The sequence below is a fragment of the Sinocyclocheilus anshuiensis genome, unplaced genomic scaffold (assembly GCF_001515605.1).
Source record: "Sinocyclocheilus anshuiensis isolate Anshui unplaced genomic scaffold, SAMN03320099.WGS_v1.1 scaffold1005, whole genome shotgun sequence".
Classification (NCBI taxonomy): Eukaryota; Metazoa; Chordata; class Actinopteri; order Cypriniformes; family Cyprinidae; genus Sinocyclocheilus; species Sinocyclocheilus anshuiensis.
In genome coordinates, this window is record NW_015555810.1 from 446,783 (window position 1) to 461,040 (window position 14,258).

The following is a 14,258-nucleotide window of genomic DNA, read 5'->3' on the forward strand; positions in this document are numbered from 1 at the left end:
TTGACACTCCTAATTGAGATTGTAGATAGAGTGTCAATGGTCCATTTGAGAGAGGTAAAAACCTATATAAATACTGTTCAGTTTATGTATTACGGGTAATACTGTAACGTCACGAGCCGCAGGGTTTAATTTGGTTTTGTTTGTGTATGTTTTTTTGACTCTCAAAGCCGTGATTCCCATCCACTGACATTATAAGACTGACAGACTGCAACGGTTTGAGTTAAAAATCTTCATTTGTGTTCTACTGAAGAAACAAAGTCACCTACATCTTGGATGCCCTGGGGGTAAGCAGATAAACATCCAATTTTCATTTTTGGGTGAACTATCCCTTTAAACTAAATGAATATTAGAAATGTGACAACTAACTGAAATAAGCTACAAAGCACTAAAATGAAAACTACAATTTTGCAATAATGATCCGCTAACTGCACATTCTCATGCTTATCACATGGCTACATGAATAAATGGACACAAAATATTTATTTGAGTTTTTTAACTTGAAGTGAAAAGAAAAAGTGATATGAGAGACACCAGCATAGTTATGTAGGAAATTGCTTGCTAGTAAATTAAAAAGTTAAGTCATATGACAAAACCTTTCTATATGACATCCAGGATTGTCTGCAATTTGAAAAACAATAAATAATAATAAACAATATATATATAGTTTTTTCAAATGATTACTAGCAGAGTAGGAAATAGCTTGTTCGTTAATAAAGTTTAGTAGAATTATATACAAGTATGTGACCACAAAATGTCAAGATCAACTAATCAGAATCAAGTTGTCCAGAAAGATATCTAATATTATTCAATCACTTGTGATTTCTCCTTGCACATAGATCAGTAATTCTTCAAACCATCACTTAAATATCAGACTCTACCAATGGGACCAGAACGATGTCTGACTCTGGCTGAATTTCCATTTTAAACTCAAATGAATGCAGTCAAATCAGAAATATAAGTCACCATACGCTTGTTAAAGCGCGCTGAAAGCCCTTCCAATAATTTATGAGGTCAAAGGGCAGCGGTTCGGTTGTGGTGCTGCAAAATGTCTCGGGCGAAACTGACCTGCTAATAATTAACTTAAATGTCTACATCATGTTCAGATGTGAACCTGGAGATTATGAGGCATCGCAGGTGAACAGAACTCTGCAGCAACTGAAGCACATCTGTAACGCTGCAAGTCCAAGATCAAGATTAAGAGAGAACATTTTGATGCAAAAGAATATCTCACTTCAAATATCAGCTAAATACTGATAATTGCAGAATTCAGTCACAAAAATAGAATTTACTGTATAAGCCAGAATGTCATCGAAAAAATTTTGAATTAATAAATCAAAAGTAGCACTATACAATTATTCAAATTGCAATAACAATCCAAAAAAAAAATATTATGACAGAAATATATTATTGTATAGCAAAATGTACTTCTCAAAGTAATAATAATACACCATTAAAATATAATTTTTTTAAAGGAATATCACACAACCAGTGTGATTTTTTTCATTCATGTTTAATTTATAAAGTAAACCTCTATTGTGGAGCACTTTATTAAAAAAATTAAATACAAAAATGGAATATGTTGTAAAGGAATTGTTTTATTCTCATTTTTTAAAAAATGGTTAACATTTTATAAATGCATCTGATTATCTCTATTTTTGATGATACATTTTTATTAAATAATAAATTAATTAATATATCACAAGTAGGGCTGTACAATTATTCAAATTAAAATTGAGATCTTCACTACAAACCACCACAAAAAACGATTAATTCAGAACTTTATTAAAATATAAAAAATAAAATAAAAATCCAATGTTGTGTTGAAAAGGAATTGCAATATTTTTATTTGATTACATTTAAAAAAATGTTAAATTGTTCATGTTTTATAAATTAATTTGATTATCTGGATTTCTTTATGAAATTTTTAATAAATAAAAAAAACATGTAATTTATGTAAAAATAAAACTATTAATAGTGTTGCTTGGATGCTTACCTCAGAAAACACCACAAATTAATCCTTGGGTCTGATTTAACAAGAACATGGTAATCCATTCAGTAGCTCACAATGATTAAGAGCAGTGATGGCGGCTGGAAATGTGCCCTTTACAAGCCAGAGAGCTGATCAAAGACTCCCAACACCTTTAAAACTCAAACCCACTACCGGGATACTTGAAAAACAGGATGAAAAAGACAAAACCACAGACATGTGTCAGATGTGTGTGGAAAGCCCTCAGATGTGGTGTGGATCAAAATGGAAAAGGATTTTAAAAAGGCAACCTCATGCAAGCACAAAGAAAAATGCATGATCTTGTTCATGCCAGCTACACTGGGAAAAAATTAAACACACACACACACAGAGAGAGAGAGAGAGAGAGAGAGAGAGAGAGAGAGAGAGAGAGAGAGAGAGAGAGAGAGCGCTACTGAGCTTTTAAGTGACCGATTTGGAACACTCTACATAAGCAGAAACTTCTGACGTTGCTAAGCTAACAATCAGGGTTAATATCATTAAGTAAATCTAAAACTATTACAACTTTTTTTTATTGAAATAAAGCACAAATAAAATTAAACATAAAAACATTGCTTAAACTTAAACTAAACAAATATTAGAGATGTGGCAACTAACTCAAATAAATTGAATAAATAATAAATAAAATTAAAAACAAAGATTTTGAAAAATTGTAAATTTATATATTTTTTTCTATTTTTTGTTTTGGTTTCCACTTACTGTTGCATGGCTGATTGTTTGCCAACGTTGTTTTGTAAGTTTAAAAGGTGCTAAAATAACAACAAATTTGATATTAAAAAATTGTTAATGTTTTATAAATCCATCTGATTATCTGATGACAATTAATGATTTTTTATTAAATAATAAATGAATAAAAAAAAAATCTAAAGTAGGGCTGTACAATTATTCAGATTCAAACTGCAATCTTCACTACAAACTGTCACAAAAAATTTTTAAGAAGTTATGACAGAAAAATATTACTGTTGTATAGTAAAATGGAACGCTTTATGTAAGCAGAAAGTACTGATGTTGCTAAGCTAAGAATCTGAATTAAGTCAAATTAAAACATTTTTAATTGAAATAAAGTAGAATTTAAATAAAATATAAAAAAATTGCTTAACTTAAACTAAATGAATATTACAAATGTGACAACTAACTGAAATAAGCTACAAAGCACTCAAATGAAAACTAAAACTGAAATAAAAATTAATTACCCAAATAGTATATTTAAAATAAAAACTAATAATTGTTTTTTTTTTTAATCAAATAACAGAATTTGTTTAAAATATACTACTGTTCAATTAAAATTAAAACTGACAATACAAAAATAAAGGCTATTTCAAAACATTAATAAAAATACATAATAGTGTATAAATAATACTAAAATAACACTTAACGATGTAATAATACGCATAAACATATATAGCACTCACAAATATTGAATCTATTTTGACTGAACTACCGCTCAATACTTTTTTGTCTTGTATGAATTAGATTGATATTTGGGTGACGTATATGATGCAGAGAGCTTGTTCTAGTGCATTATGGGATTGCCTACTTTCCCGAAAGATGTGATGCAAAATAAAGCTGCATGCAGTTTGGGAGTGTGCCTATGATTCCTTAAAAGGCTGCCTATGTAGGCAGCTCATTGGGTTTTTGGAGCAGGCACAGAGGGAGAAAATAAAAGACTGAAGGGCTGAATCTGAGATTGGAGATCGCGTGGGATAATGGCTGTGGTCTTTGGCATCAGGGAAAAGTTTCCATGATCCCTTTCAAACTCCCTGGAGAGCTGCTGCAGGCCAAACCGCCAACATTTGCTCTTCTACCGTGAAGTTAAAAAATGACCAGGGCTTTCTCCTTCACCCATTACCGTTACAAATCACCATGGGCCCGTAACATTTAAAGATGAGGTAGACAATACTAAGTCAATATTCCAGAGACGCTGTCTGTTAAACCTATGGGTCCCATTAGTCAAGAGCTCCGCTTGAGATCTGTTCCAAAACCTAGTGAGCTGCCTAACTAGACAGTGTTTTTAGGCACACTAGAAATTTTCCCACCGGTTAATCGACGCGTGACAACACCGTTAATACCGGTATCAAAGTTGGGGTTGTGGGGGGGGGGGTGTTAGTTCGTTTGAGTTTCCCTCTTTTCTTCGCTTTCAAATGGCTTGTAAAAGTGCCGAGCACATTTTAGATTCACTTTCAAATTAGCGGCAATTGAATTGCCGCAATTCGGCGTTAAGCAATTGTTCGTTTTCCCTCTTTTCCTCGGATTTCTTGGCTTTCAAATAGCTTGAATAAGCACGGTGCGTGTTTTACTTTCACTTTCAAATTAGCAGCAATTCGGCATTGATTCAATTCAAGCAACAACGTCAAACTCATAGAACTTTTATTAACAAAACGAATAAAAATACACCATATATGCCTAATAAAATAACAAATTACTTAGGCTACACAAAAACTAGGCTAAATTATTTTTGTTACTATAAAAAAATCTAAATGACGGTGGGGGGCGGTGCCGCTGTAGGCAAATGACGTAACCGGTGTTGCGGCTTAACACCGGTATAACCGAAAACACCATCTATCGCAGCAAGCCTAGCACATTCCACACAAAAGCTGTTCCAAAAGGTAGGCTGCATTTTAAGATTCAAAAGAGATGGTCAAATTGCAAGTTAGTATAAATGTAGTTCAAAGAGTTGAGCATGACGCTTGCAACATCAAGGTCACGGGTTCGATTCCCAAGAAAATGCATGAACTGATAAAATGTATACTTCTATGCAATGTAAGTCGCTTTGAATAAAAGTGTCTGCCGAATGCATACTGTAAATGTAATGTTGCATGTATCACTCATAGAGGAGGCAATCCCAGAATGCATTGTGATGAGTACAGTGTACATACTTTTATTATATATTCACAATACTGAAAAGTATCAATAAAAATTGTCCTAATGAAATATGGTCTAACTGGATCACGTCCCTATCTTAGAAACATTTCAACACTTCTATCTGGTATAGAGGCACAATATCCAGCAGAAGGTTTCATGAATTCTTCATACAGCTCACGTTCCTCTGAGTTTCTCCTGTACGTCTGAAGCGATTTAAACTTCCTCACAAGGAAGGCTGGCTTATTAGGTTCTCTTCAAATCTCTGTGAGTGTGATTTGTTTTTTGCTTTATCAGAGTGAGTTTAAAACAATGATAAAGCCTAAGAAAAGTGGGTGAATACAGATCTGACGTCAGGGCCATATTACATTATATATTATATAACATACTACTACAACTACTAATACCACTAAAAAAATTATAATAATTGTACATATATTATATAAAATGGAAATGCTTACATATATATATATATATACTGTATATGCATATGAACAGATAGGCTTGAGGTCTTTTCCCAAACCTTTTTACTTTTTCTAATTTTACTAATAAAAAAAATAATATCATAAATAATATAATTAATTCAAACCGATAGGGTGTTTGAGGTGCTCTAGTGCTGTGAATGCTAGCTTCCACCATTCAGCAGTTTTTCTGAACTCCAGAATGCACTCTTTGTGTATGTCCCCAGTTTGCATCTCTGCTTGCTTATTGACTGGCACAAGAGACGGATCCGTCAACCGGTCTGATCCTTTCTTACACTGGCCGCGGGCCATCCTCATTGTCAAGCCCCGCTCTACAGTGTGAGAACATCAGTAATTCAAGACTGAATCTGAGCTCTAAAGCCTTTCAGAACAGCAATGTGATATTCAGTAAAGTGAAAAAACAGCCTCCACTCCTCGAATTCAGACAACATGTGCTGCTATTCATCTGGAGTTTGCAGCACACATGTCCCAGCCGGCCTGGACGTAAATATGGCACTAATTCCCCACCGGGACATCATCAAATGACAAGACAGCAAAGTGATTCCAGCATCAGCCACATCAAGAGCTGACAAAACATGTCATTCCTCATTCAAGGCAACAGCAGAGATGCTGAACGGCCGGAACCATCCCAGTGGGATCGAGAGAGAGGAAACGGATAGACACAAAGGACAGACAGACCTGTGACTTCATGAAGCATTTCCGACTGGGAGACGGGGTGGGATTTCTGTCCTAATAATCAGTGCAACCTAAAAAGCTGACAACTAATATAGCAACAAAGGAAAAGGAACCAGAGGACTAGTTCTAGACTAAATCATTGCACTAAAAGCAAAATGAAAAGTATAAAATATAAGTTTACAAATGTAGGGTGGAAAATGCAGACAGAATCGCAAAATCCAGTCATAAAAATGGAATTGAATGCATAAAGTGCAATGTCACGGAATTTAGGATGAATAAATCAAAAGTGGTGCTGAACAATTAATCAAATTGCGATATGGACTAGTGTGTGTGAATTTTAAAGCGTAAAAAGACTATATAATATGAAGTCTGCATTTTCGTCAAGTTTCATAGGGCCCTAAAAATGCCATTTTTGATTTAATTAACTTTTAATTAACTGTTGTTAAATTGTGTAAGTTTCATGATTTCAATTATTTAGCCATACCTTTTGATTTCATTTAAAAATTTAAACTGAATCCACAAAAACTAAAAATGAAAAAAAAAAGGAATCCAGAAAAAATAAATAAAAAAAAAAGAATTTGAATGAATTAATTCATAGGGCATTAAATATGTAATTTATGCTAAACTTTGAATAAATTGTTGTTACGTTGTGTGAGTTTTATGATTTCAGTTAATTAGACATAACTTTTGATTTCATTTAACCACTAAAACTGAATACAGAAGAATTTAAAATGTAAAAAAAAAAATAGAATCCAGAAAATTTTAATAAAAAATGTAAAAAATAAAAAAAAAAACGGAATTTGGAAAAAAATAAAACAGAATAGGGCCCTACAAATGTCAACAGGTGCATTTTCAATGAAACCTTACTCCACTTTTGGCGCAAATTCATCTGTTATTTAGTAGAATCTAGTCAAATTAGACAAACACCAACATGGACAGGTTGCGTGACACTGTCATCTTCCAAAACATGAACTACAAAAGATTAAAGAAAACATGGTTTTGCTTCAGTGCCCAGAATTGACATTGGACTTTTAATATATTATATAATATAATATATTTAATATATTTTTACATTTAATTTACATTGTTTACATATATACAATATGCTCTTTTGGCAACACCAAAACAGCATATTGAATAAAAGCAAACTAACATGTGCTTAAACCTGAATATTACCATGAACTGTGCAGATCCAACTATGAGGATGAGGATGTTGCACAACCTGTCCAGGATGAGATCTGTATAATTTGACAAGCCTCTAGAAGTTACCGATGAAATTGCGCATGGATGCATGACCTTTGACATCAACAACAAAAGATATGTAAAGTGATTTCACTGATATATAGAGTAGGGATGGGCATTTTTGGCTGCAATTTTTCATTTCGATCATCGATAGGTTTCAAAAACGAGTAATCGAGTACTCGGGGGGGCGGGGCATGTTCATCATGGAGATAATGAAAATATCTGAAGACTGTTATGAAAATGAATGTTAAAAATAAAAATATGACATGAAAACCTGTCTATGAAATCATGAACACGTGATTAGAACACTGTTAGATTATGATGCAGCAATGTTATTAATAATGAAGCATCTAAAAAGGAATAGCTGCCTGAGGTGAAGAGTGACTTTATGCCAATAAACTGAAGCTCATTCTATGACATATCCTATGATATTAATCAGATAACTTAGATACATAACATAGATGTAACATTACAACTAACTTGTATCTGCACAAAAGGATGCAAATGCCTGTGAACTTTAAGTTAAGAGAGAGAGAGAAAAAGGGAGAGAGCTCCCGCCGTGATGCGCTTTCATGACAGCGCCGCGTAAACATAAAACTCTGTCTGCATTTGTGATCGGAGAAATGACAAACAACAAGTGCTACTCTTTGGATTTGAGACTTTAGTCTTTGCAACTTTACAGATCTTCTTTATGCACCAAAAGCTTGTAATACTCCAAAGAGAAAGGAAAAATTGAAATCGCATTATATGACCCCTTTAAACTATAAAAGCAGCCCTGGACAGCAACAGATAAAAAAACAGAAGTAATGACCTCACATCAACATGTTTTATCATTTTACAGGTGTCAATTATCTAAAGCTAGAGAATGATCTCAGAGAATGACACTTGTCTGAACTCTGGGGCTCTGTTCTAGTGAGCTAAGATGCTGTCTAGATAGTCAGCTGCCTTCTAAAGCAACTTCATAAATGAAACGGTACCTAAAATAACTGATCTGTGTTATAGAAAAAGCACTCCTCACATGAAGCAAACAGGTGACTTGACTCACAATCAATTTCAACTGAGTTTGATGTTCACATGTTTTTAAGATTACGGTGAAATACTCGAATAAGCATAAAAAATACATAAAATTCTCAAGCCTCATATACCATTTTACGTTTTTCTACTTTTCAAGTGTTGTTAATGTATGTTTTATTTAAATCTGAATATCTATCATCAAAATATTATTTTTTAACATTTTAAAACTACAATAGTCTAAATAAATAAAACACTGAAATGAACAAAAACCTTGAACATAAACATTTCAAACTTTGTTGTATGAAAATTATGAAACAACTCATTCCGAAAGTTTAGTAGTTTTTAAATAAGATATAAGTTATATTTCTCATCTGCAATTTTAGATCTGCAAAAGAGACATGCAATGTTCCCTATTGATTTGTCCACCATCATAATTATGCTCCCTAACTTTTGAAAGAGCCTTAATGTTCCCTAATGCCTTAAAATGCTGCCTACACAGGCAGCTCACTAGGTTTCGAGCAGAGCCGCTGTGTTTGGGTCTTCTATCCTAATTCTTGCTCAATCACCAAAAATATTTCCATAGCAACATCCCATGATCCCAGGGAATTCAAGGGTACACATACACACTCATCTCCTCCTAATTCTCCCGGAGCGTTCAGCGCTCTTGCACACCTGTTTCCACAACAGTGCCATAAACCAGAAACCACATCATAAATCGCAGTAAATAAATCCGACACTTTGATCAGGTACATGCTGACATTTCTCTGATGCATATCAGCCACATGACATCATCAGCAAACCTCAGGCTTCCCCAAGTGATCTTGTTCATGCAATATTACAAGTCTAATATCTTCTGATGGGCTTTATGTGGTGTGAATCAACAAATTAGCTGCAAAACGACTCCTTTAAAAGCAGGACATCAAAGAAGAGGTATCCACTGTGACGTCATCTTTAAAGAAATGGTATTTCCAAAGCAGAAAAGCTACTAAATTTAGGTGAAGTGTCACGATTTCCAGACCCATAAATCACAAGTGTAAAATTCTCTGATTTGTTCATGACCGAAGCGGATACAGAATCAGTTTCATGTGTTCATACCTGCATCCTTCTTGTTTTTCCCGCCATCTCTGCTCTTCTTCAGCACGGCCTTGAACATGGCGTGTCTCCAGGAATCCCTTCACGACTACGCTGTGGAAACACGAGAGATTTTTCACATGAAGCAGCAGGTTCGTACGCAGTTGGTTTGGTAAAATCAGAAGTTCTTGCAGTCTAGAGTTACACTCCACCCGAGAGAAAATTCTCCACAGAGACCTTTGAAATGCATACTGTATGTCAGGGCTTCTTTGACTATTTGACTACATGCTCTTTAAATCCCAGAAGGTGACTTTTATTAAAACTATCAGATTCACACTTTCTTTAATGGAGGTCACATTGCTTGTATCATCGCAAAATGTAAACTATATCATTTCCCAGCTCTGATCTGTTAAGTGCAGCTATAAGGCATGAAGATATTATAAACATTAACATCATAATCTTCTATAAAGCTGCTTTGAAACATTTGACAACTTTAAACTTACACTGCAATTTTCACTCAGAAATTGCTAGTGCTATTTTACAAAGAAACAGCAAGCAATACATTGAATTAAATGTGAAATATTGAAGTAGAAAAACTGATATAGTATTTTCTTCTCAAAGTACTCCAATAATCTGTTTTATTCACAACTTTGAAAAATCTTTTTTTTTTACAGTGTAAAAACTTCTTAGCATGCATTCATTGTTTACTTTTGCTACTTGCCAAATGTCTTTAATGTATTTTTTACAAAAACTTTTAATCTTAAAATCTGAATATTTATGATAAAATAAAGACTAATAATCTAAACAAAAAACTAAAATAAACAAACCTTAAATATAAACAATTTCAATATTTTTGTGTGAAAATGTTGGGGGGGGGAATTTACAAATTTTACACAAATTATTAAAGTCCTTCAGTTGTGGCATCGTTTCCAAGATGACCAACAATTCTGTCACTAAAAATGAATGTACTGGTTATGAAGGGAATATTTTGATTGTACATCATTTCCAATTAAAATTAATTAAGGTGAATGGCTTGTTGCATCCTCATTTGCAAATCACTTTGGATAACAGTATCAGCTGAATGAATAAATGCAAATGTAACGCAAGTAATTTTACCAAATGTCATTCCCACAACAGAATGTTATCAGACACAGTTGATATTTGAAGATGTGATAGAATCTGGTTTATAACCAAAAACAACAAAACCAACAGAATTATTGTGTGATGCATGTTCAGTATGTCTACATTATTAACAGACAAATCAAATAAACGAGTGTGTGTGAAGAGTGCGTTTCAAGAGAGTCCACAGGGCCAAAAGTGCTCATTGCTGAAGAAATGTATTTCAAAAATAATGTATAAAAAAGAACCTAATCTAAATAACTTCTTGTATATTTTATTTCTCCATTTGGCCAAATTCTGGGATTTTTCCCACAGTCCACCCACTCTAATGTGTGATCACTGGTGGGCCGGCATGGAAAGAATTCTTCAATATTTGCACAGAGCGGCTCTGCTCCGCTATCTTGTTATTCCGGAAAACAAGCTGTTGGATTCCCAGCATTCCACATTTAATTGATGCTAAACGGATTAATTTGGGATTCGCGTGCCACTTGTCATGATAGCGCTGAGGTTCCTTCACCTCTCACATGTTATTTCAAAATTAGCAACACAGGTCAAACACATTACAATACGTCTATTTATCTGGTTAGAGTGTTTCTGCACTGTAAACTTCACTCAGGGTGCTATGGAAACCCGTTTCTGCCAAAGAATTTAAAAAATATATAAAAGGTAATTATGACTCACAATTACAATGATGAATCATGATGATTTTTTTCCTCATAGTTTACATCTTGCAATTCTGACTTTTTTTTTCAGAATTGTGCGTCATAAGCTTGCAATTGCAAGTTTACATCTCGCTATTTTGACCTTTTTTTTATCAGCAGATGAGTTTATATCTCACAATTCTAATTTTTTTCTCAGAATTCTAAACTTCCATATTGCAATGTTGACTTTTTTTCTCGGAGTGTAAAATTCTGTTTTTATTTTTCCACAAAATAAAAATTAAGTAATTGCAACCTTTTTTCTCACAATTCTGCCTTTTTCTTGTATCATATTTCTAAGTTTATATCTTGCAATTCTGACTTTTTTCCTCAAATTCTGACTTTTTTCTTAGAATTCTGAGTTTACGCCGCAATTATCAATTATCTCACAATTCTCACTTTCTTCCTCACAAATCTGTTTATATCCTACAGTTCAGAGTTTATATCTCACAATTATAGCTTTTTTTTCTTGCAACACTGAGAAAAAAAGTCAGAATTGCAACAAAAATGTCAGAATTGTGAGAAAAAGATAAAAAGTAGCTATTTTTTTTTAAATCTTGTGGCAGAAACAAGCTTCCATTTGGTACATCCTGCAGCTAGTTTGTGTAAACAGGCAGATGACTAAATAAAAACACACCAGGTTTGTGCAACATTATTATTACCACAATAGTATTTCCTTTCAATAGAAAAATGAATGCTTCACACATTATTTGATCTCATACTTTGTTCCATTTGATTTGTTTTTGTACTACAAATGTGTTACGTTATGTGTTTTTGTTGTATTTTGTAATTGTTTTTATGTTCTTCCTATTCTCTTTGTGTGTCTTTTGAGTTGCTAGATCGTCGCTGATTTGCCAATTGTGGCACCGCCTGTCAGCGGTTCTTGGACGCTCAGCTAGCGGTATTTGTATTTTATCTTTGTATGTTTATTTTATTTATTTATTTTGTGAGGTTAATTCTATTAATTTATGTTATTTTGTTAATTTTGTTTGTATGTTAATTTAGGTCCCTCCCGAGGAGGTGAGCGGGCGGTCCGATCCGCATCGATCGCAGCTCTTGGATGAAGAAGACCTGCTGCGGCCTCATCCATAGTGAGAAGTCAAAAGTTGAGGAGAGAGACCCTCGACATTTTACAATGCATTAACTAATGCATTAACTAACTTAGTATAGAAATGTTAATGTAAAAACGTGTTGCAATAAGTACAAAATACCTTTAACTAAGACTAATTAAGGCTATTAAAATCTATATCAGGCACATGATCAGCCAAAGACAAAAATGAAGGAAAAAAGGATTAAACTAATTAAAGTGATAAAGAAATAGGCTATACCACCAAAATAATACCAATTATTTTACCATAAAATGTCAAATAAAAAATAAAATAAATAATAATAATATTTATTATTAGACATATTTTACTATAAAAAATTAAAATCAACCATAAAAATATTAATAAGATTATTAGTAATATTATTATTTTACAGAACAACAGTAAAATTACAATAGTAACATTTATGTTTTTATTTATATTTTCACAGATTTATGCAATTCACATACTTTTCAGATCGTAAAATATGGGAAAAAAATCACATCCCTGCCATATAGACTGCTTTAAGTATTACATTAAAGAAAATGAAAAATAAAGTGAACAACTGAGTGTTTGTGTGGATTAGATGTTCATAATAATTTATCAAAACACACTCAAGACAAACTCTGATCTGTGATCTGTCTCCGTTTGAGTTTTTCCATCCTGGCATTTGCTCCTGTTACAGGATAGTGAAGTGAGCCTCCTAAAAGACTCAAATGTGCAGCACATGCAAGCAATTACAGCAGCAAGTCTCATTCCAGATGAGATCTCTCACTCCATCCATCTCTGAAGCAGGAGCTCTGAAATGGATGAGATGAGAGAACAGGAATTCTGCCACCTTCACAATCCATATAAGTAGAGCTGGGTGACATATGACAAAAAAATACTTTGAGTTATTTTTCAGCCTTTTGACAATCTTTGATATTTATGCATCCTACTCAGAAAAGGCTTGAAAGAGGGAGAATTCTTTAAAAAAAATCTGGAATCTTTCCACAAAAAAAAACAAAACAGTAGATTCAAAACATTGTATAGTAAAACACAGGAAAAATGGCAAAATAATCAAGCCATGCTTTTCCACAGTGTTCTTTATCAAAAGGAATATTAATATTTCATTATTTTCAATAACATGCACCAATATAGCAATACAAACAGCCATATTTGCACATATTTTTTTTACATTTTATTATATAAAAAATGCCACAAAGAGATTTTGGTAAACATTTTTGAGTGATGCTTTACATAAATCACTGAATCTGAGTTTTAAATCAATTTAGTGAAACAGACAGTTAGAAAAGATTCATGGAAATTAATTAAACTAAAGTTCAATTCTGATTTTTGTTATTGAATATATTTACATTAATAGCAGGGCTCAACGCTAAGGATTTTTTCTACCGGCCCGGTCTGGCTAGTGGTTCAAATGTTTACTTGCTCTGCCAATAGTTTCACTGGCCCTGCCACAAAAAAAAATAAAATAGTTGCTGTTATAATTTTTTTTTTTTTTATTATAATTAAAAAATTTTTTACCCATGTTGTCTTTTATTCTAATAAATAAGCTTATATGACACCAAAATTTTAGATACCAATTAAATTACAAATTTTACAATTCTCGATTACAATTTCGATAACACAGCAAAAACTACTACAACTACAAATTTGTGGTTAAAAGTATATACATTTTTATTTTTTTTAGAAAATGACAGATGGTTTGAAACTTTGGCTAGATAAGACTCTTATTCCTCGGCTGGGATCGTGTCGAGCCCTTTGAAGCGGCATTGAAACTGCAATTTGGACCTTCAGCCCGTTGGTCCCCATTGAAGTCCATTATATGGAGAAAAATCCTGGAATGTTCTCCTCAAAAACCTTAAATTCTTTGCGATTGAAGAAAGAAAGACATGAACATCTTGGATATAAATTAGGGGTCGACCGATATGTGTTTTTCAGGGCCGATGCCGATACCGATTATTACAGATCAAGTAGATAACCGATA

The 14,258-nt window shown here is 33.2% G+C and overlaps 1 protein-coding gene across 2 annotated transcripts in view; it reads right to left on the minus strand.

Moving 5' to 3' along the window:
* Nucleotides 1–14,258, minus strand: part of LOC107675129 (protein TANC1-like) — a 200,668-nt gene that overhangs the window by 160,652 nt on the left and 25,758 nt on the right. For both annotated transcript variants that reach the window (XM_016469356.1, XM_016469354.1), the window contains exon 2: nt 9,394–9,483. In XM_016469356.1, coding sequence (XP_016324842.1) covers nt 9,394–9,451 — 58 coding nt within the window. In that variant the 5' untranslated portion in view covers nt 9,452–9,483. The remainder of the gene's footprint in view (nt 1–9,393; nt 9,484–14,258) is intronic.